The 27,555-nt window shown below is 37.6% G+C and overlaps 1 protein-coding gene across 8 annotated transcripts; it reads left to right on the forward strand.

Moving 5' to 3' along the window:
* Positions 1-3,592: 3,592 nt before the first annotated feature.
* On the forward strand, positions 3,593-27,030 carry LOC130431397 (regulator of microtubule dynamics protein 2). Of its 8 annotated transcripts, XM_056760401.1 has the most exons (13): positions 3,635-3,684; positions 5,584-5,665; positions 6,786-6,914; positions 7,037-7,467; positions 13,225-13,402; positions 13,485-13,587; positions 14,612-14,672; positions 21,552-21,627; positions 22,181-22,258; positions 22,505-22,603; positions 24,234-24,287; positions 25,473-25,553; positions 25,670-27,030. In XM_056760401.1, exons 4-13 carry the CDS (start codon positions 7,046-7,048, stop codon positions 25,715-25,717), a joined length of 1,200 nt encoding a protein of 399 aa, XP_056616379.1. In that variant the 5' UTR covers positions 3,635-3,684; positions 5,584-5,665; positions 6,786-6,914; positions 7,037-7,045; the 3' UTR covers positions 25,718-27,030. The 8 variants fall into 8 exon arrangements, 7 of the variants coding, with proteins under 7 accessions (XP_056616380.1, XP_056616381.1, XP_056616379.1 ...); XM_056760403.1 differs by lacking the exon at positions 6,786-6,914 and having other exon boundaries at positions 3,613-3,684; XM_056760397.1 differs by lacking the exons at positions 3,635-3,684; positions 6,786-6,914 and adding an exon at positions 3,704-4,817.
* Positions 27,031-27,555: the final 525 nt, after the last annotated feature.

The following is a 27,555-nucleotide window of genomic DNA, read 5'->3' on the forward strand; positions in this document are numbered from 1 at the left end:
GCCAGCGGGAATCCATTTTCCTGAGTTATGTCACCAGTGGGGCACTAGGTTACTGAACAGGTCATGATGAGGACAATGTTTTCCTCTGAAAACACCAATATCTTCGATATCTGCGAGCCAATTTATGCACATGTACGAATGAATGTCTGGCACTCATTTTTAATCTCTCGCCTCTGGAATGTTACAAAATATTCCTGGACCTCGAAAAGCATCCAAGCAGCATTCTTTTGTTTCTAAACATCTCCGCTGGATGTTCGGTGTGGATTTTAACTAGCGCAGCAATCTCGCTAAAGCTGATGTCGCCGATTAGTAGGCCTATTCGGCCACCCCTACACACATGAGCAGTCCATCAGATACATGTATCAGATTATACTGGATGCCTTACAGGATATTACAAGCATCTTTAACAACCCGTTTCACAAACAGGAAAGTTTTGCGTTAAATGTTATCGCACTACACGTAACTTGAACCTAAATGGCACGTTGCGCATGTAGCCATAATTTGGTTACATGCTTTGGACGGAAACCCAGTCAATTGGCTGATAAATGAATTCAAAAGAACAAAAACGTATTATGTTAAATGCTCTTTCATCTGTTAAGTAAATTTAATTGGATTAAAGCATTGAATAAATGGAAATGTAAAAGCATTGTGGGAACAAACTGTTCACTGACTATCTTATGTATATTGCACACACAACTGACTGGCTAAAAGCACCAGTTAAAATCTGATTGGCTGATAAGTATGCAATTTAAACTATCCATATTTATCAGTCTGCAGGAAATCTATGCTCTCTATATATCAGAAATATACAAACAGTATATATGAATATTTACAGTACTGAGTGTTAAAAATGCATGCTGCTACTGTAACACAGCTTTCAACTCCTAGAAATCTCCCACATATATACAAGTTGTCTTCTGTCTGATTTAACCCTTTTACCCCACCAGACATGCCATGATTTTTTTGGTGCGTTTATGAACAACCTAAAAAACATAGATATTTTTTAAACATGGTTGACAACATATGCAATTTAAATAGCAGCCATATAACAGACATGCTTCCTATTTCTATATTTTGTAAATGTGTTGTGAATGTCACAAAAATGACCCATTAATGGGGAATATGGACAATGTCAAATGGGTTAGAACAGTGATTCTCAAACTGAGGACCGTAGACCCCTGGGGGACCGCAAGATGGATCCTGGGTGCCACAGATTTTATGGCGTTTTATGAAATACTGAGATTTTTCAAGATATTATGCTATCAAACATAAGAAAACCAACCAAAACTATTGATGTTCCAGAAAACATCAAGATTTTTTTTGTATATTTAAGATTATATACTGTATTATATAATATGGGGGCCACAAAGCAATGCACACTACACAAACGGGGGCAAACAACAAAAAAAGGTTGTTAACAACTGGATTAGGCAATTCTTAAAGATGAAAAACTTATTTTAAGCTGTGGCCATGCCTGGATCCATTTGCCCCCCCGGGGACCAAGGTAACCGGTTTGAGAACCACTGGTTTTATCCTTTTGACAACGGTCCATGTTCCTAATAAATGGGAATTTTTTGTCATATTCACAACACATAGAAATTGAAAATATTGATTAGTTTGATGTAAACATTTGGTTATTTTTTTCGATAGTAAAGTTGACCTTTGCATAGAATTGCCCATTCATTATTAGTTTTCTTTGTTTGATATCACAATGAAGTCTGAGTCATGACTGCATTTATTTTTATGCTGCATGTTTAGAGTAATCAAGGTCTTTGCTGTGAGGATGTCCTTATCACACCTTTCACCTATTACTGTGGCTACGCGGTTGTACAGTATATTTCGAAACCACAATGAATCACCACAAAAATCAAACGATTTTATGTAAGAGTCATTTTATCTTTCCATCAGTCTTCCTTTCATATCGCAGGCATTTGAAGCTCTGATAGCATCTATTGGCTTCTATATATAACAGTTTCATGTGTGTCTTTTGAATAGCATGCCCTTGCATTAAGGATGGTGAATAATCTGAAAGCTTTGGTCGGATCAGTATGAAGTCACGGATGGATGACAGCTATCAATCAGCTATCATTCATATTAAAGCAGCGCCTACATACAGTATACCCTGGGTTAGTACATGTATTTATAGACTTAGTGAATACAGGCCGATCGGAAACAATGCGGTGTTTTGGTAAAAGGAGGCATATCCGTGAAACTGCACGTAGCAGTTGTAGTCAAGCATGCAAGCTCCACCTTCCACACCTTCATGTGGGCTTCAACATCAGTACTGTTTAAATGGAGCGATACAGGTAGGGCTTGTGGAAGACTGCACGTTTCACCACAAATAGCCCCTGTTACATAAATACAAAGGAGAGTGAAGTTACATAAAGGAACACTTTCATAAAACCTGATCTTCATCTCCAAAGAACGACAATGGTCGTGTCTATTTTAAAAACAACCTAAGCAACGCAACTACACACAAAAAAAACATAATTAAAGTGATGAGTGTCACTGATGTCAAATGTGTTTGTATATAACAGAAAGAGTATACTAACATGGACTATGAAGTCTGCGAGGCCATCCTGTGCTCTGTAAATGAAAGATTTTGGCCATCAGGGGTGGGTGTCATGGTTTCTTTAAAGCATCTCCAAGAGTATGCAGACCTTCTTTGGTATCCGTCTGATGCCCAGACAGGTGGGACATTTATTCAGGTAAACACAGGGTAGTCGCCTGTGATCATGTAAAGTGCAATAAGAAATCAACTACAGCTTGCCTTTGTAGTTACCTCAAATCTCTACAACAGTGGACAGACTTACAACAACAAGGTACATCATGTTGAACATTTTCCACTGACATTCTTACCAACCAATTGTTACTGTAGCGTTACATAAAATGAGGATCGTGATATAACACCTTTCTGTGTCAGAATGTGCATAAGACATAAATGCATTTTAGGCACTGGCATTCACTCATATTCATGTGTATGTATCCAAAAAAGCAAAGACAAACGCTCACAGAAAATACAGCATAACTTACATTGACTACAAATATCCTGAAACTAAGTTGTATTGTGTAACGTTAGGCATTTAGGCCTTGGGTCAGAAAGCTTTGCGCATGTGCTGTTGGTTCTTTCATCACTTCAGACAACTGAGCTACATGCACAAGGAATAAACACATTTAACCTTTATGCGAAAAACACTTTTAACCTTTATATAAAACAGGTTATTTCATATGTACAACTTTAACTCATAAGTACTCGAAGTGACTCAATGTCTATTTCGTCACGCTAACAAGTACTACATAACCATAACTTATTTGTTAAACGTCATGATTTACAGCCCAACCGACCTTTCCAAAGTTACGCAAACTTTTGCTTCAGAAATCAGTGAATATATGGTAGATAATATACATTTTTAAATTCAAGTTTAATTCTGATGCACCTTGACACTTCTTTAAAAAAAATGATGTGCTTATCACAGTTCATTTTTATGCTTGCGTTGGCATTACATTGTACGTTATAGATTTTTTAAAGTGACGTAAACATCCAAAGAAGCAAGAAGCCTATCAGAGCAGCTGAAACCGCTTTAACAGTTCAAGGTTGATCAGATACGTCTGTTTACAGACTAGAGAGAAACAGACTAGAGCTGGAAGATCCACAACTGTGAAGGCCACAGATCTGACAGAGTAGTAAGTTTCTAACACTTTATCCAACATGTCTTCATAGTTTCACATTTTTAGTTTATCTTATTTTGGGAATTACTAATTAATATTAAGCATTTTTTCGAAGATAGACTGGGTACTGTACAGTACATGATGGAAATAATGAATACGGTTTAAGTTCATGATAACTGGTATTCAACTTAACTCAATTGTAGACTCCAATCCACTTTCTTGAATCCTTTTTATTATAATGCAGTTCAATGCTATTACAGCAGACATACAAAACTGTTCTCTTATTGACTATTAATGATTAATTCAAATGAACTTTGTCTCTTTGCTTTAAGTTATTTGTATATTGTAACTTCTCAAATATTACTAAGATATGGTAATATCTGATGGCCCCGCTTGACACATGCAATACAATTGAATTAATTCAATTTAATACAGTTGTTGCTTTCCAATGTCAAATTAGGCCCATGTTATTATATTGAATTGTCTTTGTGAATGTCTGTACTAGAAGCTTCCAACACCAAAGAAAATTCCTTTTGTGTGCAAGCACACTTTGCAATATATCTCTTCTGATTCTGTTTCTGATTACTGTCAGATAACCATGGGCGTAAATCTCATGTAACAGTAGTGGGGACAATACACATACTTTCTCAAGAGCAATTTTTGAAGGGGACACAAATAATACAGTCAAAATAGTACTAACTACGACACAAATCGACAATATGCATTAGGTTCATAGGATCATCATGCAGACTTGCAGTCATATTATAACTGAACTGAACTGTCACATACTGCAATACAAGTGAACAAAAAAGCTTTTTTCCATTTATATATTTTTTGTCTCTGTTGTGAGGACAGGAAACAAATATAAAAACACTAGGCCTACTCATGATACTACTTGTTAACAATGAGTCACTTTTTAAACACTTGTCATCCTGATTTATACTGCAACATTGTCTGACAATGTTTAATGTTTAAACTGAAAGTTTATCTTATCCGCCGCGCACAAACAGCACAAAGTAGATGCTGAGAAAACAACCTTCTCCAACTGAATGAAAGCTGTGCACCTTTAGTGGACGGTAGATATAGTGCCAACGTCACAAAACTGTAACCGGTATGTTCGCGGCTGTGCGTGTCAAGGGACCTGAATGGTAAGGATCGGTGGCTAATTGTGGCCGTTAATGTTCACATCATGCCAGGTCGCCGAAAATATAACAATGCATGAGAAACTGCTTCGGCGTGTAAATTGCAGTGTGTGACGTCCTATGTAACTGGCTAACGTTTGCTAGCTAAGTAACGTTTTAATCGCTAAAATAGCAGATTCATGGAAAAATACATCGGTAATCAGCATTTATTGAAACAACTAATTTATTAATGAATCAGGATCAAATACATTAAGAAGAATCACTTCATTTAAAGTGAATAAAATAGCCTTCTTACTGGAGGTCAACAAACACTGATGAACTGAGCCGCATACCTGATTTGTATGTGTTGCGCAATGCGCAGGTGAGATGAACGGGGCAGTGGGCCAAACCACTGTGAGAGGCAAGGGAGGGGGAACTCAACAGTTTCTAAACTTGAGTTTGAGTTTGTATTTTCTTCTAATTACACAATTAGTTTAGGTAATAGAGATAGTTTATAGTTTATGACGATAGAGAATGAGAGTTTAATTGATTTGAGGGGGGGACATCCCTCGGATGGAGGGGGACGTGTCCCTTCTGTCCCCTCCGGGATTTACGCCCCTGCAGATAACAGCATTGCAATACGTCTTTTTCAATATAGGCAAAAATATTATTTTAATTTGATTTATCATAAAAATACAGAATTTGTTTCTTTCAACGTTTTATTTGATAATGATTAAACCATTGTAGCGTGAAGGCAAGCATATTTTGTTGACACTATTTTTTCCGACTCAAGTCGGAACCTTTATTATCGAGCGCTCGAGACACACGGACTGTTTTTCCAGACGCACCGCTGCGCCCAAGAGAGATCAGTGCAGGTAAGAGCTCATTTTTTTAAATTCCTAATTTATTTAACGTTTTAATTGGACAGTTGTTAATTTATGACATTATTATATTGTTCCTGATGGAGGTCGTTCACTTTACAGTGCTGCCCTCCGCTCCTGCGTGTGTATTAAGGCAGGTCTTGCATGAAATCCTTGACAGTTTATTACTGTAACGTTAATTACTGTTGCAGTTTTGTACTTTGACACGTATGTTGTGTCTCAATGGACACCGGGCTGGCCGAAAATGTTTTTGTATCTTTTCTGGTTTTCGTTTGAGCTGTTATACATGATGGTAATTTTGTGTTGAATATGATGATAATTTTGTTGTGTGTTCATATCTGCTGTCAAGTGAAAATAAGTTGACACTTAACTGGGATATTGTAAGTAAAATGATTACGCTCGTGATTGTGTTAAAAGAGGTTTTCTATAAAAAGTCTAAAGATCTTCTGAACAGGATTGCTAACTCGATGAAATAAAAAATATATATAGTTACTGTAGGCATTTCACAGTATGAATAACAGTTGTTACATTTACATTTGGTGTATAAAACAGTATTAAACATTTAAAGTGAGACACGCCGAATTATTGATACCGAGAATTCAGGAATGTGTATAAAATCTCAAGAAATGTTCGAAAAATGTCTTCATAGAATATTTCCTATTATATTCCTTTTTATTTAGAAATAAATAAAAATATTAAATAAAGGATGCTATCAGTCAAATTCATGTACAATATTGTATATTTTGTGTTTTCTCTTTTTATCAGTGAATAACACTTAAAATACAAATGTACGGGTAAACAGTTTGTAATCATAGTTGCTCTTAAGGCGCCACTTTAAACAGGTGCTGAATTATTTGCAATATGCGTGGAATAGTGGTTTTTAAAATCACTGTTATTGTCAATAGTGTGCTTGGCTTCTCTTTATCATTTTACAAATTAGTAACCCAGGGACGTTTTATGGCCAGGCTTTTGAGTTTGACCTTGATTAATGTTTCTCTTCAGTTCAGCTTGTTGATTGCCATGTTAAAGCAATTACATTGCATGTGGATAGTTAGGACTACTTTAATATTTTATAATTTCTTGCTAACACCGTTTTGTTCAATAATGTTTAAAGGTGTCTTGTACGATCATTTGGACTGTTCTGCATTTAATTCCAAGTCCTTCAATGACAAAATCTGGTCGATATATTTCAACTTATTCTAACCCAGGAGCTGCTCCAATATAAGGCCATCTGATTGAGAGTGTATGTGTTTGACATGCTGTTTTTATGTCTTTATCTGAAATAGAATAGAGTATAACAATAGACCATGATGAAAACTAGGACTCATTTTTAACTAATATGGAACTATGGTCTTGTCTTTGCAGTTGTTGACTATGGCTCAAGCAGACAGCAGGGCTCTGGCTTTAGGGGTTCTGGCAGGAGCTGCAGGTATCAGTCTGGCTGTCGTCTGCTTCCGCAGAGTTGGAGCTGGTGGAGGCAGAGTCCCTCAGCTGAGCAGTCATGTGGATCATGTAGATGGTCGTTTTGGGCTACAAACAGGTGAGTCAGAAGTGCTGGATCGGCTGGGCGCTCTGATCCATTGTGTGTCTGAGCTTAAAGAAGAGGTGCGAGCCCTGAAGGAAGCGCTTCCACACCTACAAGACAATGTGAGAGTTCAGCTGAGGGGTCCGAGTGGGGAGGATGTTGGTGCTCGCCGGGTCAGTCCCCTTCATAGAACTCCCACCAGAAGGAAAAGGGCGGGTGTCACAGCGAGGATTGAAGGACAAAGCTCAGAAGATGCAGAGAGTGAAGGAGGGTGAGTTTCAAATCAAGTGTGCATTGACATGTTTATTTGAAAAAAAAAATTGGTTCATTAAATAATAGCAATTTGGCAGTATTTTACTGTGTAATATATGAAAGCAGAAATGACTAAATAACACATGTGAATGATTTTAAGAGTTAGGTTAAGTGTATTGATTAAGTTGCACTTTGAATTGTGATGAAGGATATTGAAGAGTTTTCACTTTTCCAAAAATAAAAGCTTATCAAAACAGCTAAATCCAGTTCTTATTAAACGTGCATGCGTGCTTGGAAGAACTGAATTAGTCAGAGAGGATTTAGCACAACCTGAATATCTGGCATACGGCTTTAAACCGGATACATTTAGTGACGTACTAAGAATGGCGCCACATTTTTTAATGAGATTTGTGAATAGAAGGCTTTGGAGCATCTAATTGTTTTGATGAAAATGCTGTCTCTGCCTCTCGTGCGGTTAAAGTCATGTCTCATCCAAATAGAAGAGGTGAACTCCGCTGCATCCAGTCATTCATTTATATCATTGTTAACCAAATGTGGCATTAAGCACTTACAAGTCCGTTCCAGTCTCATTCTGCTCCTGAAGCAATTTACAACATATAGTTTTTCATAGCATCTTTAACTTGTTGTTACTTTTTGACAGGTTGTTAATAAGCACTTTTGTGATTCGTTTTTTAGCATTGCGTAACTTTGTGCAGCTTTTCCTACGTGATTGTTTTTTTGGTGTGCGTGTGTTTTAGGTCATTTTGATTGAAGACATTCTTGTATATATGCAAATGTACGTACTGCTCTGGGTTCAAAGGCCATTCTCTGTTTTTTTGGCTCATGGTTCAGCATTTTGCTTTCTCTAGAAGGCGCCTCAGGGGCCGTAATACAGAAACGTTAAGTCTTAATATAAATCAATGTTCACAAGTTTGAGGCTTTAAATTCGTTCCTAATGAAAATCACAATGCTTACTAAACAGATACAGGTTCAGGATGTTTCCATAGTACAATCCCTAGTTCAAAAAAGCATAATGCTGTAATGACGGCCATTCACAAGCATCTGTTTATTCAGATGGAATAATTTCAAAGGCATGAACTGAAGTGAATAATATAATGCATATTATTAGCATGCTATTTTATTTGCTTGATTCCATTCCAGTCTTAATAAATATTTAAAACAACTTTTTTTGCCCCTTAATGCATTACTGTTCTTTAACGGCTCTTAAAAACCTCCCAAAAAATCATTTGGCATTTTACTGGTTTGTGCACTTTTCCTCCAGATGTACAGGTGTAAAAACTTGCCCGTGATCAGATTTCATAACTCGTGCTTGTCTCTGTGTGTTTGCACTGTTTTTAGACCATGACTGGCTTTTGTGTGCCGGTCGATTATTGTGTTTATACTTCAAGCTGTCAGGATGTGTTTTAACATCACGATGCAGCATTTTAGAGTTTAATGTTGATTCAAGAGCATGTGTAGTTTGGGCCCAAAGCCCCTCTGGGTTCAAAGGACCATTCAGCTGTCAAAACAGTTTCCTCCTTTCCATCCCTTTTTAAAGCACCGAGCGATCTATCTGAAAGCGTGACTGCTGCCTAATTTTTCCCGCACCGTGCAGAAACTTGCAATTTTTGTCAGCGCTCCCACAGCGGCGGAGGGCAGTCACGTCACGGCTCGCCTTAGTTGCTAAAGGATGTTAACACTTGCATGTTTTTAAACGATACCATTTATTATGTGTGATGTACATGAAAATGGTTATTGTTTATATAGAGGCAGACAGGTCATATCGTTCATGCATGGAGGAGAGAAATGAATAGATGCTTTTTTTAATAAATAAAGAACACTAGCGAGGAGCTCTGTTCCGCTAGATGGACCGTGACGTTTATTTGTCAGACTGTACAGTGGTGCTATTTACAGTAGGAATTGTTTTTAAAGGCAGAGATGCCACATTATTGTGTATCGAAGAAAATGTGTGCAGACTCATCGAGGCGTGACGTATCAATGCGCACGGCCTCCGAGGATAATCTTTTATATTAAGTCCTCATTTTCCCAAATAATGCATGCTTTACAATCTTTCAATCAGTGTCAGTTGTCTAGATGCACATCCAGAGTTTTCTTGTTAGAATAATTTTTCCCCCTTCCAAATAATGCTTAATAAAAGCTTTAAAACGTTGGTACGTTGAAGCTGTGACCTCTGGGGGTTGGGAGAGGGAACAGGACAGGTTTTATTTAGTGGGTCCAAACTCCAGGGGCTTTTCTTGATGAAGTAATTTGAATGTGTGCACAGCCCGTGACTGTTGGGATAGAAACCGCGTTTCACCCGAACAGCTCTCAGTTTGAAAGGGCCTGCGATTTGTCATGCATTTTAAACACTAGAGGCTGGAGTTTAATCTGTTCTGTTTGAAGACTTACTTTGTGTGGTGTTTTTTCCAAAACAAAACTCGAGGGTCTTGCTGAGGAATTCTTTTATTTTGTTTCTTCTGCACTGCAAATGAAGAGCTCTTTTCCAAAACGCAATAAATGCCAAAAAAAAAAGAGTTTGTGATGCCATTTTGCTGTGTACTTAACCTATTCACTTCTCCATCAATGTTTCATGTCAAATCGCTATATTTACTTGTTTAAAATTTACTGCAAGAATCAGTTTCTTTCCTAAACGCTATAAATCCCAAACCTGTTTTTAGCCTAAATGCGATATGTCCTCTCGACCAATCAGAATTTGCTCGTTAGTGGTATTTGTATGTGTCATTTTCTAAATTATTTATTGTATGTGGTGGAAAATATTGAAACATGAAATTTAAAATATTTATTTTATTTTACTATTTAGTTTGTTACTATTTATTTTATTTGGCTGTAATTTATTTCATGCATTTGCATTTATTTGATTTTTATTTTAATTTATAGTATGTGTCCCTGATGTCATTTGTTTCATGTTCGCTTGTTTGTTTGGTTTAAAAAAGAAAAAAACATTTTTTTTTTTAAATTGATGGATTTGTAGTGTTTTGAAAGAAAATAAAAGTTGAATTTATAATCGACAATATTGTTGTTTTATTTAACAATCATTGTTTAACATGTTCAGACTCAGCCAACAGACCATTTTAACAGGATAAATTGAATATTAACAAAATGTATGGGTCTAGGTAAGAAAATGTAATTTTCATGAAAACTATTCAAATAGATTTATAGCGTTTTGGAAAAGAGCTCTTCAAATATAACTCGTATAACACGCTCACATAAATGTATTGTTAAAAAGAATATACAGTATATATTATGGCGGCCTTAATATCCAAGAATCTCATTACATAACAGTCCTGGCCAAAACGTGAAGTCGAAGAGCCTGTTTTGTCTCCTTTAGAAGGTTTTACCTTTCAGTCTTTCATAAACAAGAACAACATCAGATATACAATAGCACAGAGCTCAAAAAGAAGAATATGTTCTCCTTTTGTTCTCCCATTTACACTTTATCCTGTAAAATTGTTTGTAAATTCCAGGCTAAAGTTGAATTTCAACCATTCAATTAATTTTGATTTCTTTTTTTTTTAAGTTCTTCAGTCATTACACAGAGAGAAAGAGCTGCACAGTGAGGGGATCAATGGATGTGTGAATTATAATGCACGGAAACCAAAAGCAATGGCCTGTGCACGGCAATGTTTTCACTTTAAAATGATTGTTCACCCAAAATAGAAAATTCTGTCATGATATACTCTTTATTTTTGGAGTGCAAAATGTAATGGCAATGGCGAAGTCCATCTTAGTTTTTTCCTGTTTTTCCGCTGTTTGTGCAACAAATGAATAGACATGTGATGAAATATGGTTGTCATTGCCTCACAAACATAAACAGAAGCGGTGGCGCATCGCAAAGCCAAAGCTTTGTGTTAATGATGTTTGTTAGTCTTCCTTTCACTGCAGTTGCCGAGTTGGATGGTTGAGATCCGAGCCCACAGCCAGATACTTGACAGTTGTTGATCTTTGCTGAGGACAGATTAAGACATGTGCTCTCAAACAAACCGCACGCTCTTAAACTTACACTTCTGCTCCGAGTGGCACACAAAGACACAGATAAAAGATTCCCATTGGAATAATCCCTGCGGAAGATTCCCGCTTTTTCCTGGGTGCGGTTGTGTCCTCCGATCCACAAGTGCAGACGAGGGCTGGGCAGTATAGATCGTTTCTCATATACGCCAAGAATTTCAGCATTTGGACGATGAAAGCATGGAAATGTGACCTTTGGTGCAAATGAGTTATAGTCACAGGTTGTCCTTTTCGATTTGTGAGCTCGAGAGAGTGCAGAAACACAAATATTATCCTACATCTGTTTGTTTATGGCAAGGTTTGAATCATATTCTGAATTGCAGACTGCATATAATATATACTTTATGCATTATCAGTGTTTTTACGTAGTTTATGAACAAGTCCCTGGACTCTTTTTATGCCGTTATTACCTAACTTAACCCAAGTTTTGGGCTTTGATTCAACACATGCCCTATGTAGGAGAAAAATGCATGTGTTTAGCAGAATGCATATGTGGGAAAGATACGGCTGCACATCACTGCCAATCAGAAATGCCAAAATGACTCAAAAAAATGACCAGAAATCAAAAACATACCAGAAGAGTTAGAAGCTCATACACGGACGTTCTGTGGTTTCTGGGGCTGTAGGTGATCTCTGACTGTGGACCGACCTCTGTGTATATAGCATTTAAGTGCCCTCGGAGGTTCCAGCTCCAACACATCCCTCCAGAAGTATCGCTGGAAGACTCAAACGTACAAACCGCAGATGACGCACATGCAGTCCTTGCCAGCTCTTAATGGAAGCCTTTTAAGTCTTCACTTTTCTCATTCAAGTCTTTCATTTATGCTTTAGCCTGTAATTAATGCCGAGTTTTTACACACTCCTCTCGGCTGATGAGAGCTCTGGTTGTTAGTACATACTTGGAGTTATTGAAACGGGACTTTTTTTCGAAGGCTGTAAAAGCTGGGCAGGTATTGCGTGCCGCGCAGCGAGTGAAATAAACAACACTTAGGGTGTTTTTACATAAGAGCCTTCAGGTGTCTGAACGCGCCAGCCCCGATTAACAATAGATTGGCTCGCTGCACATGTACTTTGTGTATGTTTTGCACGTGGAATATTTTTAAAATGTCTATCAGTTACCGGCTGCATCCGTTTGACCTTCCTGTGAAAACACCTTGTTAGGTCCGGACGTGGATTACCTAATTTGTGCCTGGCCTGTACAGGGAATTCCTTTACCTCCTGTTGTTTAGGAAAAACACACACGATGAAAGCAAAGTGTGATCCTGACATTAACCATATGTTTTCGAGAATGCTTTTGATATTTCTCTTTCATTAGAGCTGAGCTTTCCCAAAGCTTTTTGCCTTTTCCTCAAGGAGACATTAATAGTATTTATGTAATAATTGTTTAATAAAATAATAAAGCTTTTTGGGGGGGAGATGATGTTTACTTGTTGTTTATTCACAACAATATCATCAACATAAAGTAAGAGAGTAAATATGATCATGTTTTTATATTATTTTAATTTATGCATGGAACGTGCATCTGAACGTGCATTGGTGCAATACACCATTACAAAAAAAAACATTAATTGCAAAAACGTGATATGGAAATAAAAGATGATAAATCCAAATAATTATATAAAATAGTACATTTATATAACTGAGCATAAAAGTGTGCAAAAATGATTCGGTTTATAAGTCATGCTCCGTATAACAGAGCGGTCCTCTTCATCTCACTCAATGCTTTTGTCTTCTCTACATTGTGCTGCAGGTATATAACTGCACTGACAGATTCAGATGAAGAGCAAAGCGATGAAGATCTAAACAGGACAGTGAAGGAGCCGGTGGATGATCTCACATCCCTACTGCAGAAAGCCGACTGTCTCCACAGCTGTAACGGAACAGAGAAAGCACAGGGCCTGGATTTACTTCTAGAGAAGAAAGAGGAGGTGTGTGCTGTGTGTGACTTTTGCCACATCGATATTAAATCAACCTTTAATAAAGTGACACATGTCATGTATGTGCCTACAGTACAATGAGAAGTGCCAGTATCTTTGGCGGTTGTCCAGAGCCTACGCAGATGCCCACGATTGTGCTGTGGACCTTGCAGAGAAAAAAAGATGTGCTGAAAACGGTAATCAAAGGTTTTAGCACACAGAGAATCTGACTGGCATCTGAATTGAGAATTTACTGCTGAATTTATTTATAAGGTTAACCATTGCATTTGTCATCAAAACTTCTAATATTTTTGTTGGGGTGGCTGAATATGATTACTAACAAACTTGAACCTAATTCTGCGATCTGAAACTTGGCTTAACTAAGTGATGTAGCTTGCGCAGTTGGTAAAACATTTGTTATCGTACCTGGCAGTGTAAATTATAAATCATTTTCAAAAGCTTACCATTGCAAATTGAGTTTATGTACTTTATCAATAACTGATTTTTCTTTATCTTTAACCAAAGAAATAGCAGGTTTTCAGATATGTTAATCGATATATCATTTTTTAAAGAAGATTTACAGGAGAAAATAAAAACACAGAAAAAGTCAAATACAGTACAGTGCAGTTTTATGCAAATAGGCCTTGGAAGTGGGTTTAAGGGTCAAAAATTTGACATAAAATAAAGATTTGGAAAAAGTTGAAATGGTAAAATGTTGTTGGTTAAGATGTACTGAGAGATTCTGACAAAAAAAACGAAATGTCTTAATCAGAATTTATTCCTATTGTGCTACCTTCGTATTCTCCGATCATGAACGTCTGCGTGCCCTGTATTTAGCTTTTATTGTGTCCGTACACTCCGTCTCTTTCTTTCGTTTTGTTCGGAAGCGAGATTGAGATGTGAGTCCTCGCCAATTAAGTGCAACACAATAGCAGCAGTCTCTGTGTTTTTGGTGGGACAGGATCAACCAGTTCCGCTCCCGATGCTTCTTCACTAATGCGCCTTTAATCGCTGATCTCCAGTCAGTTCTCTGACGGCAGATGTCAAAGACTTCGGAAACAGACAAGCGATGTCTTCTTTACACCTCCAGGGGCCCTGAAGGAACTCGTATTACTAGCAGAGGAAGTGTTTTCTCATTTGTGAGCAGACATGCAATCACCTCTTCTGCAAAACAAACATTTTGGATGTCGCTACAGTATCATGTTTCTTAATTCTTTTCAGGTAAGAAGATTGGCGAGGAGGCAATTTCCATCAATCCACTGAGTGCGGAAAGTCATCAGTGGTGAGTTTGTGTACAGCAGCAGCACAGAAGTTATGGGTTCGAATCACAGGGAACACACATACAGTATTGATCAAATGTATTACTTAAATGCACGCTTTAAGTTGCTTTGGATAAGAAGTGTCTGACGATTGTAAAAGGAAAATACTCTTACATCAGAGTCACCCTCATCAAACCTTATTCAATGATCTGGATCCACATGCCTATTTGTAGCTGTTTACCACCTGGACATCTGTGAAGGTGTGTGTTTGTGTGTGTGTATGTGGGTGGATGTGTGTGTGTGGGTCTCCTGCACCGGAGGTTTTCTTCTGGCCTGCTGCACTGCTGTATATACTCACTCGTCTCCAAAAAACTTGTGATAGCATCACCACACCCCAGGAATGTAAACACGTGCAAAGACAGCCCCAAGCTAACATGTAAATACACATGCCTGCTTAATTGCTTCGTTTTTTTGTTTGTTTCTTTACTAATACATGTTCATCAGACGCAAAGGCATGTTTCAACTTTTCAAGGTATTCAAAAGTTTTGAGAATTCAGTGCAGTCGATTTTTATAGTTGATATAGTTAGGGTGAGATGTTTGGAAAGTGATATTTTCTTGTAATGTAACATTGTGACACTAAAATTTGTTTTTGTATCTCAGTGCCGTTTTTAACTCAAATGACTCTTTTTATTTTTGTGGTAAATCTCGAATTTCTGATGTTTGTGAATGTTTGCTTTCAGACTTTGGATTCAAAAATTATTTAAAAAATGTTGTAAGCTGTAGTTTTTAAGACTTTCTATTTATGGACCAAAGGGAAAATGTTATAGTTTTGACATAATACAGATTTGGAATTTAAGTTTAGTGTTTGAAGAAAGTTGTTATATTTATTGTTAAAACACTGAATTTCAGTTGATTTTGTGTGCAAGGGAAACGAAAAAGTGCCTTAAACTGAAAGAAGGTTCTGTTTTTTTGGCTTAGGGAACGTCGTTGAGAGCTCTTATCTCGTTCAATCTTTTTTTCGTCAGGTGAAGAAAAATATAAATATGTAAATATGGCCATATAGAAATGTTTTTTCTATAAAACATTTGGCTGAATGGTTCTTTGTGGAACCAAAAATGGTTATTTTATGGCATTACTGTCAAGAACCTTTTAAGCACCTTACCTTGGTGTAATAAACTGTAAAAAACAACAATTTAAAAACTTAAACAGCTTTAGTTAAAGGGATAGTTCACCCAAAAAGTTCTGTCATCATTTACTCACCCTCGGGTTGTTTCAAACCTGTATACATTTCTTTGTTCAGCAAACACAAAAAAAGAGATTTGGAAGTAATTCAACTTCAGTTCTGGTCATCCACTACCTTAGTAGGAAAAAAACACAAAATGAGATATTTTGAAGAATCTAGGAAACAACTGGGGCACCTTGACTACCATTTAATTTTCCCTACCCTGGTGGTCAGTAATGTCACAGAAGTGAAAATTGCTAAAAATTTTCCAAATATGTTTCTCTGTTCATCAGAACAAAGGAATTTAAACAGGTATGAAATAACATGCGGGTGAGTAAATGATGACATTTTGGGGTAAACTATCCCTTTAAATTAAATTAGCTCTATGAGTCCATTAAGCTTTAATTATATTAGTTCAATATTAACTTTTTAAACTCAAAAAAATAATGAAGCTGTTTAATTCAATTTTTTAAGTTTTTTTTTACAGTGTTCTGGATATAAATAATTAAGTACATTTTTGTGATTTTGTGTTTAGAAGCACGTTTGTATTGTCGTAATGTGACTAAATGAAAGCAGTCGATCCATGTGTCTATTTTTTGCCTGTGCGAATGCCTGTGAAAATCCCTGTGCAATGCGTTTCCGTTCCGCTGACAGAGAGCAGGATTAACTGTACTGGCTCCTCTTATCAATCATATATCCGGGCTGTTAAAGTTGGTTTTCATTGAAGATTTGACCTTCAACTCTGATAAAATTCGGCCCTGTCCTCACTGCAATGTCTCTTATCTAATGCTCAATTGTGAAAGATAATGATTCACAGGCTGGAAACTCATTTTAGTCATACATTGAAGGATGGCCCCTAGCTGTACCACCTGGGTGGGCTTTTAAAAGACAACCACACACGACACTATAGTAAGATGACTTTTGATCTTAACCATTTTTTTAAAGTAGAACCAAACTTTTCTGTCTACTTACCCTGGTTCACGTTGGGAATCGTATATTATAATATTTTTTATTTGAGCTGTTTTCTTGAGTCAGTTTTGTCATGTACCTTTAGGAAACATAAAAGTATGCATGTAAAGTAACTTGAAATTGAATGTTTCAAACAAAGATGGCGATAGAGAGGCAAGACGAATGAATTTCAGCTTTCAAGTTGTTGAATGTTGTCTGAAAATTGATTATAAGGCAATGCTGCAGCAAATTGTATTCCTGTTCACACCAAAAAACATTCTATATCAATAATTAAGAACGTTTTTTTTTTTGTGGACTGCACACCGCAAGTGTAAAAACACAGAGGAACTATTCCGTCTGCATTTCTCTAGCAAATTTTTAAAGCTCATAAATGATCAAACATTGACAGCCAATCAAAATCAGTTTAAATTTGAAGTGCTTGCGCATTGAAAATGTGAAATTGTACCATCTGAGCTTTGAATAAACGTTATGTAATCGTCCGTTGTTGTGGACGTTATTGTTATAGTTTTCGTTCTTGTTGAAAATGGGTCTTATGTCTCGATTCACTTGCGTCTCTTTGGGCTTTGTGCGCCACGTACAGATTGTCTGAGTTTCAGGTTTCTCTTAATCTGTATTAGTCGAACACTACCCGTCTATTCCGGCGGCACAGAGCAGTTGTTTGACCATGAATGGCAATGGCAGCCGCTGTCAGCGAGACTGGATGTTCAGCCCAAGGTGTCGAGAGAACTTTCTGTTCTGAGCGAAGAGGTGAAAGCAATCCGCTCTCTGTCGAGCAGGTTGACTCTTAGACCTCTTTGTTTGTGGCTAGTTGCTCAGGGGATTTCTGAAGCCCAAGAGAAAAATACTGATTAAACTTATATAATGTTCTGGCAGCCGCTGCTTTTAGTGTTCTGCCGTTTTTTTCTTTTCTTTTCCTTCAGTGTGGTATGTGAGTGTGTGTGATCGTGTGTCTGTTTGTGTGTATGTCTAGTCTATATAATATTTCAACACATTGAAAGGACGGTAGTTTTTCTTGTACAATCTCTTCGTCTTCTACAGTGTGTTTTTCTCTTCGTCTATCATTCTCTCTCGCATACACATTTGCAGATAGAATAAACTTCACAGAAGTTTCACAAAAAAATAAAAAAATACCTGGAAACTGCCTGAAGCTGTGAAAACTTCCCCAACCTGTTCTGAGCATGAAGCATTACTTTAATGGAGTGACAAACATCTGCTTGTTTGGTTTAACACTGTTGGCATATCATGTGTAACTAAACGTCAGATTTCCTGCCCGTAACGTAAGCTGAGAGGGGGCCGTGCTGTTTCTGTGAATGCCCCTAAATTGTGGAACTATTAGACAGTCTTCTTCGCTTTCTTCATTAAATTCACTTTTGAACACTCACCACTTCTCCTTTGCTTTTAAAACATGAGGTTGACATTTTATTTGTTTTAGCTTATGTGATGTATTTATGTCTCTGTTTGTTTAAGTTTTGACTTCCATACAGCACTTTGGTCCACTTCGGTGGTTGTGAAGTGCTTTATAAATAACGTTTGCTTGCTGGCCAGATTTCTCGACACCGACTCGAATTCATCATTAAATTTCCTATTAATTGAAAGTAGATTTAGCAAAAAAGCATAAGTTAACCCTTTGCTTCATTAATGAAATGTCATGTCGCCCTTAAATCTTTATCATGATGCTCGACATCTTTTTTCATGTCTGCTGGGCAACACAAAATTGCACATTGTTTTTCCGCTGTTATTGCTTTGATAAAGTACAGAACATTTTCAGACACAATCACACCGTGGCGTCTACCGTTGATGCTTTTCATTATTCGGGATGTTTACCCAACATACCACTGTGGAGGGAAACCCCAGATTCCTGAAACAGTGTGATGTGTCAGGTGCGTGATGTGTTCAGTCAGTCAGAAGATGTTCTGCCACCAGCTTCCATTGCTTTAGTGTGGTTAAATATACAGGCCTCTGGGCATTGCCAGAACATGACAGTTATGAATGAAAACATTGCAGAAACCAATCTGTGAAAGGAGGAGGAAAGAATTAGCCGGAGGAACATTGAGCAACCTTCTCCCCACCTGCACAATCTTATTTGTAATCTCTGCATGTATGTCTCTTTTTGTATTGCCCTCATACTCCCATTTTGGGACACGTTGAGAGGATTTTGGATAAGATTCCCAATCACGGATGTCTGTGCACTGCCGCTTTTACGTTCTTATTCTTTGTTTGCTTCGTTTTGGCTGTTTCGACTAGACTACTTCTGTTCCCAATTGTACTGAATTACTACCTACATTGACATTTGGCTATAAAAGCAGCGTATCAACTGACTCGTTGTTTGTTTGGAAAGCTTTTGCAGGCTTGAGCACATTTACGCTTCATTATCAAGCCACTCACATATGATACTATTTTTTCCAAAGATATTGTGTAGCAAGTTTATGATAGAATGACATGATACTAAGGAAAATAATTTTGTTTCTGCATAGCCTACACACGTTAAGTGTACACCTGTGATGACTAAAATAGGTTGGTGGCACACTAGTGCACCAGGTCTAGGTAGGCAGTGCACTTCAAATATAGATCAGAATGATTAAGCATTGCAAAAAGGGGCCCTTTTAAAGGTCCAGGGTAAGAAATTTAGCGGCATCTAGTGGTGAGGTTGCGAATTGCAACCAACGGCTAACTCCACCCCTCCCTTCCGAAGTACTGCAGAGGCTGACACCGGCAAAGAAGCAAAAATGTGATGGCATTGTTGTCCGAAGAAGATAATGTATTTTCAAAACACGTTTGTCTGTTTAGGGCTACTGTAGAAACAACATGGCGAATACCATGTTAGGGGACCCGCGGTGTATGTAGATAAAAATAGCTCTAAATTCTAAAATAATAAAAAGTAATGTTTTATTATGTCAGGCTTTAGTACACCTATGAAGACATAGTTATCTATGTTACATTGCATTCCTGTGCAATAGCTCCTCCAAAAAATTACGCACTGCACCTTTAAAAAAAGGTTTTTGACAATTGCATTAAGTTATTCTCGCCTTTGCTTACAAAGATCGCACTGCAAACTTCATAAGCCTGGTCAAGGTTGTTCATTTCATCTTTGAGGTGCAGACCTCAGTGTAATTCTGTCCTCATCTGCTCCATTGATTCACAGTAGCCAGATGGTAAAATTGCCAAAGCCTGCCCGAGTGTTTGTTTGCCTTGGGAGAAATCAGTTGAAAACTGTTTTTAGACTGTCTGTCCTGCAGCGCTGCCAAGCTCAGAAATCCAACTTCTAAATGAGGTGATGCAATGTTCATTTTCAGTCACCCTCTGTCAAAGAACAGCCAAACTAATGATATTCCGTAAATAGTTTTACAGCAGACTCCTGACCGAGGGCATTTCGTCTGGACTGGTCCACATTGCAGCGTATTTTGACTTGAAACTTCCACTTAGACGAAGAGACTGTCTGACCGGCATGTGAAGTGACAAACCACACTGGTTTATTTGCAGACGTTTATACAGTGCTGTGAGTTTGTAAATGTCCTATGGTTTGTTATGGAGTTGCGGTCTGTTTTTGCAGGCCACACATGAATCAGCCGTGTGTGGGCCATTTTGGATAGAGCCAGTGCAGTAGTACAGTAAGTCCTTCCTTCAAGAAACACGGGCTGTTGTGGTATTTCATTTCTCTCTGACTTGTTCGGCTTGTTTAGGTTGAATCCTTATAGCTACAGGCATGTCACCCTATCGCACACAGAGAAACAGAGCACCCTCCCACCACCCGTGACAGTCATTTAACCTCTTCACCCCTGATTGTACACATAAAAGGTGTTTTTTGTACCTGGCTGCATTGTTTCACCGTGAGCACCCGCAGGATTTACATGGCGATGGTGGAAAAGCTTTGATCACCTATAAGCCCCCGGAAAGCTACAAACACTCATACTGCACACACACACATGTGGGGGTTTTATGCTTTATGGGGACTTTCCATAGGTATGACTTTTATACGGTACAAACTGTATATTCTATCCCCTAACCTTCACACAAACCTTTCTATCCCCTAACCTTCACACAAAATGTATAAAGAGTTGTTCCAAATCTCTATACATTTCTTGTTCTTATGAACACAGCGAAAGATATTTGGAAAATTGCTTATTACCAAACAGATCTTGTTGGTTGAATCCCATTGTAGGAAAAATGACTTGATCATTTTTTTTGTTCTGTTGAACACAAAAGAAGACATTTTGAAGAATGTATGACAGCAAACAGTTCTTGGGCACTTTTGACTGTACAATTGTATTTTTTTCCTACTATGGTAGTCAATCGGGGGCAACATCTGTCTGGTTATAAGCATTCTTCCAAATATCTTTCTCTGTGTTCATCAGAACAAAGAAATTTATACAGATCTGGAACAACTAGAGGTAAATGATGACAGAATTTTCATTTTTGGGAGAAGTATCACTTTAAAAGCTGTCCAGAAAAGGTCAAATATTATTGGTATTAATATCCTTGAGGGGATATTTGGTTGTTGCTTTCATCTGATTGGACGGAAGTAACGTATGGGAAATAAATGCTCTTCATTTCTAATTTTTTTTAGATCATTTGAGCTTGTTTGGCAGACATTTTAGTGCATAAATGATTGTTTTTAATGCATAAAACTATCTTGCCATTAGAACATAGACAAGCATGTTAAATTATAATTTGCATGTTGGTAATATATATTTTCTGTCTCTCACTTCATAGGTATGCTATACTCTGTGGACTCCTGTCAGAATATGAATCTATCCAGAATAAAATAAAAAATGGCTATCTTTTTAAGGTGGGTATTCATTTTAATACAGTCAAGTTTAATTTTAAGCTTTGAAAAGAAAAGAGACAATTTGGTACAGTAGTTAATAATTGTCTGAAAGATGTGAACCTTGGAATACTTCACATGCAGTTGTTTTAAAGCCTGGGAATGATTTAACAGTGCTGAGATAATCTCAGCCTGAGGTCTAAATGATTGAATGTTGATGTGAAGTGAAGCGCCAGGCTTCTGTAAAACATAGGGTCTCTTATCAGAGGAAATAGAATGAGGGTACCACACACACAAACACACACACGTGCACATTTCATAAGAGCAGATTGTCTCTGATACACGTAGCATTTATCTTTTGCAAACGGCACACACACCTGCAGAACTCTTGCAGGTAACAGCGCAAGAGCGAGAAAAGGTGAACCGACGTATGGGGTGGGTTTGCATATACAGTATCGCTACAAGTTTTGCAGAAATATTTGAGGAATCTTAGTAGTACAGATCAGCAAAAGACAATTTACATAATAAATGATCTTTGTCTCACGTTCTCTGTCTCTCTCTTGCACTTTCTCTCAAGGATCATCTTGATAAAGCGATTGAGCTGAAACCCGAGGATCCTTTATCATATTACCTGTTGGGTCGCTGGTGTTATGCCGTAAGTGAGAGAACATTCAGCACTAGCGTTCGAGAGTTCATTCAAATTAGCAAAGTTTAAGAGACAGTTCACCTACAGATCCTTCCAAACGTCTGTGTTATTCTACAGAATACAATGGAAAATAGGTTACTAATTGTTTCTTATCTCTATAAAAATGAATTTTTAAGTTCATAATACAACGATGATGAATGAGTGGAAATTCATTGAGCAAACTTTACACTCACGATAAGCATGTGGCATGTGCAGGTGGCACAGTGTACATGGATCGAGAGGAAAATCGCTGCCACTTTGTTTGGAGAGCCGCCAAGTGCAACGGTTCAGGATGCCCTGCAGAACTTCCTTAAGGTACAAAATAAAAATAAATAATACATTTACACTTAATTGGTACATATACTGTATATATATAAACACTTTTTAAGTGTTTGTGACGTTCACGGTCTTGAAGAGATCGGTCTGCGCAGGGTTGTGTCTTGGGGGTCTGTTTAAATAACAAGCCACGTTGAATTATAAAGAGCTTAACGTGCGTTCCTGCATTTGATGTTTTTATGCTGTCTTTTTGAAATTCTCATAGCCTTTGAATCGCAACCATCATTCATATTTAAAGGGCCTGTGCGTAGACTTGTTGTGCCCTGCCGAGACAACTCTCCAAACAGCTGCGCTGCTGTCTTACAAACATTCTGCAGCGTTATACAAGATCTAGACAGGGAGCAGGAGAGAAATACAGAGTGTTTCTTTAAACTTTATCTTTAATATGCTCGTTCAATTTTTTATTTTGAAAGAAACTCAACCCTCAATCTGTTCTTATTCACGCGCTGAATGACGCACCTTTATATAAACCAGCTTGATAAATTGATATGTTGTGTGTATATGCTGTCACAGCTTTTGTGAATGTAGGACAGATGCACGTATACCTTTGATTAGTTTATTCTACAGTGAATCCGCAGCGTTTATCTTTCGTGTGATTGTGAAAAGCTTGTAAATGTCGGAGGTGTTATTTACCGCCCTGATTATAGGGTGGAGGTTTACGACCTGCAATGATAATTGTTAAATATCTCATGGAACACGCAAAGTGTTGAGGAATGTGCTGGAGACTCTTGGCTGGGACACGGAGTGATGCCTTTTCGAGACAGGTGTGTTTTTCAGTAGTCTACGTACAGATATTTATTACACCTGAAATTCAAAAAAACCTTGTTACATAAACAGCCATGTGTGGAGGTTTCTCGCACCGGTCTGTAGTCATCGTGTTTTGGCGGATTTTACCTTAAAGCGGGCGTAACACAAAGGGTTTCAACCAATCTCCTATTAATCTCGAGTACCTATAGTATAGTATTTCATTCTTCGAAGAGTATTAAGTTAGAACACATTTATAAAATATAGATACAGCTTTCCGATTGTTTTCCGAAAACATACGGCCCATGCAGGGGGGAGGGGTAGGCTGAACCGAGGCACGTACGCAACCCATTGTCAACAAAACACAGACATCAGTTTCACTTACCGCATGTCTGGCATCTTTTAGCGCTGGGACCATATATCAGTTTCAAACAATCTCCAAATCCAGCGTTATATCCACCGTTATATATAACATTCATCACCCAAATGCAGTGAACAAACAAACACCTGAACTTCGCGAACGCATGCTCCCTCTCTCTCCTGCTTACAAGTGAAAGTGACCATCTGATCATGCTACTTCTCCTGCTCTGGGTGTGTCACGTAGTTTTCCGGGAGAATTGTCCAATAAGAAAAGTTGTTACTAAACAGTTTTATATGTTCAAAAAAAAATCTTTCCAAAACCTGTACGATCGCTGGGGGAGTGCATCGAGTACAGAAATACTAAGTAATACGCTCAACTCGTTTTTTGACATGTTGACCACGTTAAGCATAAGAAGTCAGAATCTATGACTTAAAGCGGCTTTGAAGGGTCTCGGATATATGACTGTATATTTATTTGCTTACTTTCTTATGTTGCATTTCACAGGCAGAAGAGATCAGTCCCAAATACTCCAAATACAACTACGTGTTTTTAGTCAAGGTAACAATTGTTGTTTTGCGATCTTATGCTCCAAAAATGCTGGGTTGCTTTAACTTATTGTTGGGTAAAATTTGCACAAACCCAACCATGTTTCACCTATTTGACCCAACCCAGTGGTGAAACAACCTAGCATTTTAATTACACTGTTAATATTTGATACAAATAATGAAAAAAGTGATTTGGGTGTGATATAGAATCTGTTTCAAAATCTAGTGATATTCTTATCAGGTCCATCTAACGCATATGGGTAGTTGACAAAAAAAACTTTCCAAAACCTGTACGATCGCTGGGGGAGTGCATCGAGCACAGAAATACTAAGTAATACGCTCAACTTGTTTTTTGACGAGTTGACCACGTTAAGCATAAGAAGTCAAAATCTATGACTTAAAGCGGCTTTGAAGGGTCTCGGATATATGACTGTATATTTATTTGCTTACTTTCTTATGTTGCATTTCACAGGCAGAAGAGATCAGTCCCAAATAGTTGACGAATATACCGTACATTAGGGTTGTCATGGCTACCATAAAAATGTCCAAAAGCATCCTATTTTACTTATCCTCTACACATTACTGTAGCTTAGAGATATGAGTTATAGTATGAGTCTAGTGACCTTAAAACCTCTTTTATAAAATAATTGCACCAGATAGACCTTGACAATTATAACATTTATAATTTTTTCGAACATTCTCTGTGTTAGGCCTGGAATACCTTTCGTTTCATAAAGTGATGTGACCATGATAATATTGAGACAAATGTGCAATTGCAGTAGCACGATATCGATAATATTGTTACATCCCTACCAATTCATTATCTTGTCCGAGTCGTTCAAAACACTAATTCATTTAGGAGAGAGACACAAGGCAGATGTACGTGTTCAAATGAACATTAATCTACATCTGCATTGCTATACTACCGTATAAAAAAAAAACACTGCACCGGAACATCCCTATTCCTCAGCATGTAGCAGTGCATTATGGGATTGCTTTGGTTCCAAATAGAATTGATCAAAAAGCCTAAAAAGCATCCTGAGTGCTCCTGTAATATGTTAAAGTGCTGCCTATCAAGTCAGCTTGCTAGGTTTTGGAACAGAGCCAACACCTCCCTAAAGAACACAGAGGATCAAAGCACATGGTAATGTTTTACTATAAGGAAATATAACCCCATGCATCACTTTTCTCTTGTCAGTGTTACAAAGACATGGGTCAGAGGACTCAAGCCCGTCAGATGTGCGACGCCGCCTCAGCGATGAGCGTCGTGACTAAAGAGGTGCTTTTCTCATTCAGATGATTCACACACCTTTGATATAACTGCTGTCTCTTCTCTAGTTTGTCTTGGCATTGTAATTCTTTCCCACAACTGAATAGCTTTTGCTTTCTCTAAAGGATGAAGAAGCGCAGAAGGAATTGGTCTCTCTTGTCTCATCTCTATAATAAATCTCCAGCGAAAGGGAACAAAGGCGTCTTTCTTTGTGTTCCATCTCAGTGGAACTGTGAGTGGACTGTTGCCGTTTATCCTCAGCGTTTGAATACACATGAACTACAGATGTTGGCCAGTCAAGATGTGCGGAAAACTATTTATGTGCATTTAAAGTGCCACCATTTAAAGGGTACACATCAGCAATACTGTTTTTACTTGACACGCACAAGAACAATGTGGTTTTTACTGGTCATGCACCATTGTGTGCATTTCTTCAGGACACTTTCTTTTCATTCTGCCTTCTTTTATTTTTGAGGTTGCAGCAAAGCTACAATACATTCTCGGGAGCAGCTGTTATAATTTGTCAATTCATAACCTTAATAATCTTCAAATAGCCACAAGGCACAAGGGATGATGTTATCTTTCATGTGATGTAAAGAAAGTCTTCTACTCGGGTGAAATGCCCAGTGGCCGATTTACTGTAAGTGCAATGAAACCCTTAAACAATGAAAATCCCTTAGCAAGTAAAAAAGAGGTTTCAAGATTCATAGAATTATGTCATTGGATTTCCGTGACTATTGTGAACAGCGCTCATCCTCCGACAGACAATAGTCTCATGTATCCACTTTTCATTAGTGGCGTAAAGTCTGGTGCAGTTTACGGTTTGTTCTGACCAAGTCTGATCTTTCCTGCCAACTGAGACAGGAAAGATCTGTTTTGCATGAAAAGAGAAACAGACGTATTTGTGTTTTACATGCTGATTTGATAACTGTTTAAACTAGATAATGTAAATAGATTAAATAATCTATCATGGATAAAAATGAGATTAGCAGAATTCAGTCAAATGTCATATTTTTTGGAGATATGTAGTTAAATTGTACTGTAAATCTTTTCAGGATAAGGGTACTCCATCTAGGTTCTCTGTGGTGGGTAATGTGTTATTGTTTGTATTTCATACTTTGATAGCTGGGATGTTCATTTTGAATCATATCATATATACTGTATATATATATATTTATATACATCATTTTTTTGACCAAAGATGATTATTAAATCCCCTCCACCAACTTCATCAGACACATTTTGGCGTACTGTAAATGGAAGGTTTCATTTTATCCTCTTATGGTGTTGTTTTTTGTGTTTATAGTGATAATCCAGCATTAAGAATGTAATAGGTTTAAATATGTGAAATGTATATGAAAATGGTGCTTTTTAGAAGAATAATTTGTACATTACATTTGAAACTGATCAAATTGGTTAATGTTACGGTATGTGCGAGGACCACTGCTGCTCAATATAAAAATATAATGAATTTTAAGCAAAATAAGATTTTGTTTTGTGTAGTGATTGCATGTGTGTGTGTGTGTGTGTGTGTGTGTGTGTGTGCGCGCATCATAACTGATGATCAGAACATTATTTCCATCTTTTAGGTTATTTATTTTTCTTCCTTAGTATTTCCATATTACATGTAAAACATGTCATTTTTGCCCCACTAACAGAACCAAAAACACCAGCACCATAACAACACTGTCTCGGGTAAAGGTGTGAGGTTTGGGGACAGGCAAAGTGGATATACAGTATGCACTGTTTTTAAATTTCAGCCGCCACCCAGGTTAATATAATGACACATATCATCCTCTAGGACCTAAAGCTAAAGGAAGAAATGGAAGTGGCATTTTCTGAATAATCTTCCCTCCTGACAAATATCTTGTCAAAATAATTTTTGTTCTTACACAAGCCAACGGGCACATATTCAGGCCTCTATATCTCCTGAATACAAAGTCCCATCTGGATCAAACTTTGCACACACTGATAAGATGACAATCAGAATAGGAACACCAAATTTGAGGGA

Source organism: Triplophysa dalaica, chromosome 11, assembly GCF_015846415.1.
Source record: "Triplophysa dalaica isolate WHDGS20190420 chromosome 11, ASM1584641v1, whole genome shotgun sequence".
Lineage (NCBI taxonomy): Eukaryota > Metazoa > Chordata > Actinopteri > Cypriniformes > Nemacheilidae > Triplophysa > Triplophysa dalaica.

Excerpts from the sequence above, each read along its gene's own strand:
- LOC130431397 (XM_056760397.1), top strand. The coding sequence starts at position 4,783 with ATGTTCGCGGCTGTGCGTGTCAAGGGACCTGAATG. Across the intron at positions 4,818-5,583 it reads CGTGTCAAGGGACCTGAATG|TCGGAACCTTTATTATCGAG; the intron begins GTAAGGATCGGT and ends TTCCGACTCAAG. Across the intron at positions 24,288-25,472 it reads ACTACGTGTTTTTAGTCAAG|TGTTACAAAGACATGGGTCA; the intron begins GTAACAATTGTT and ends TTCTCTTGTCAG.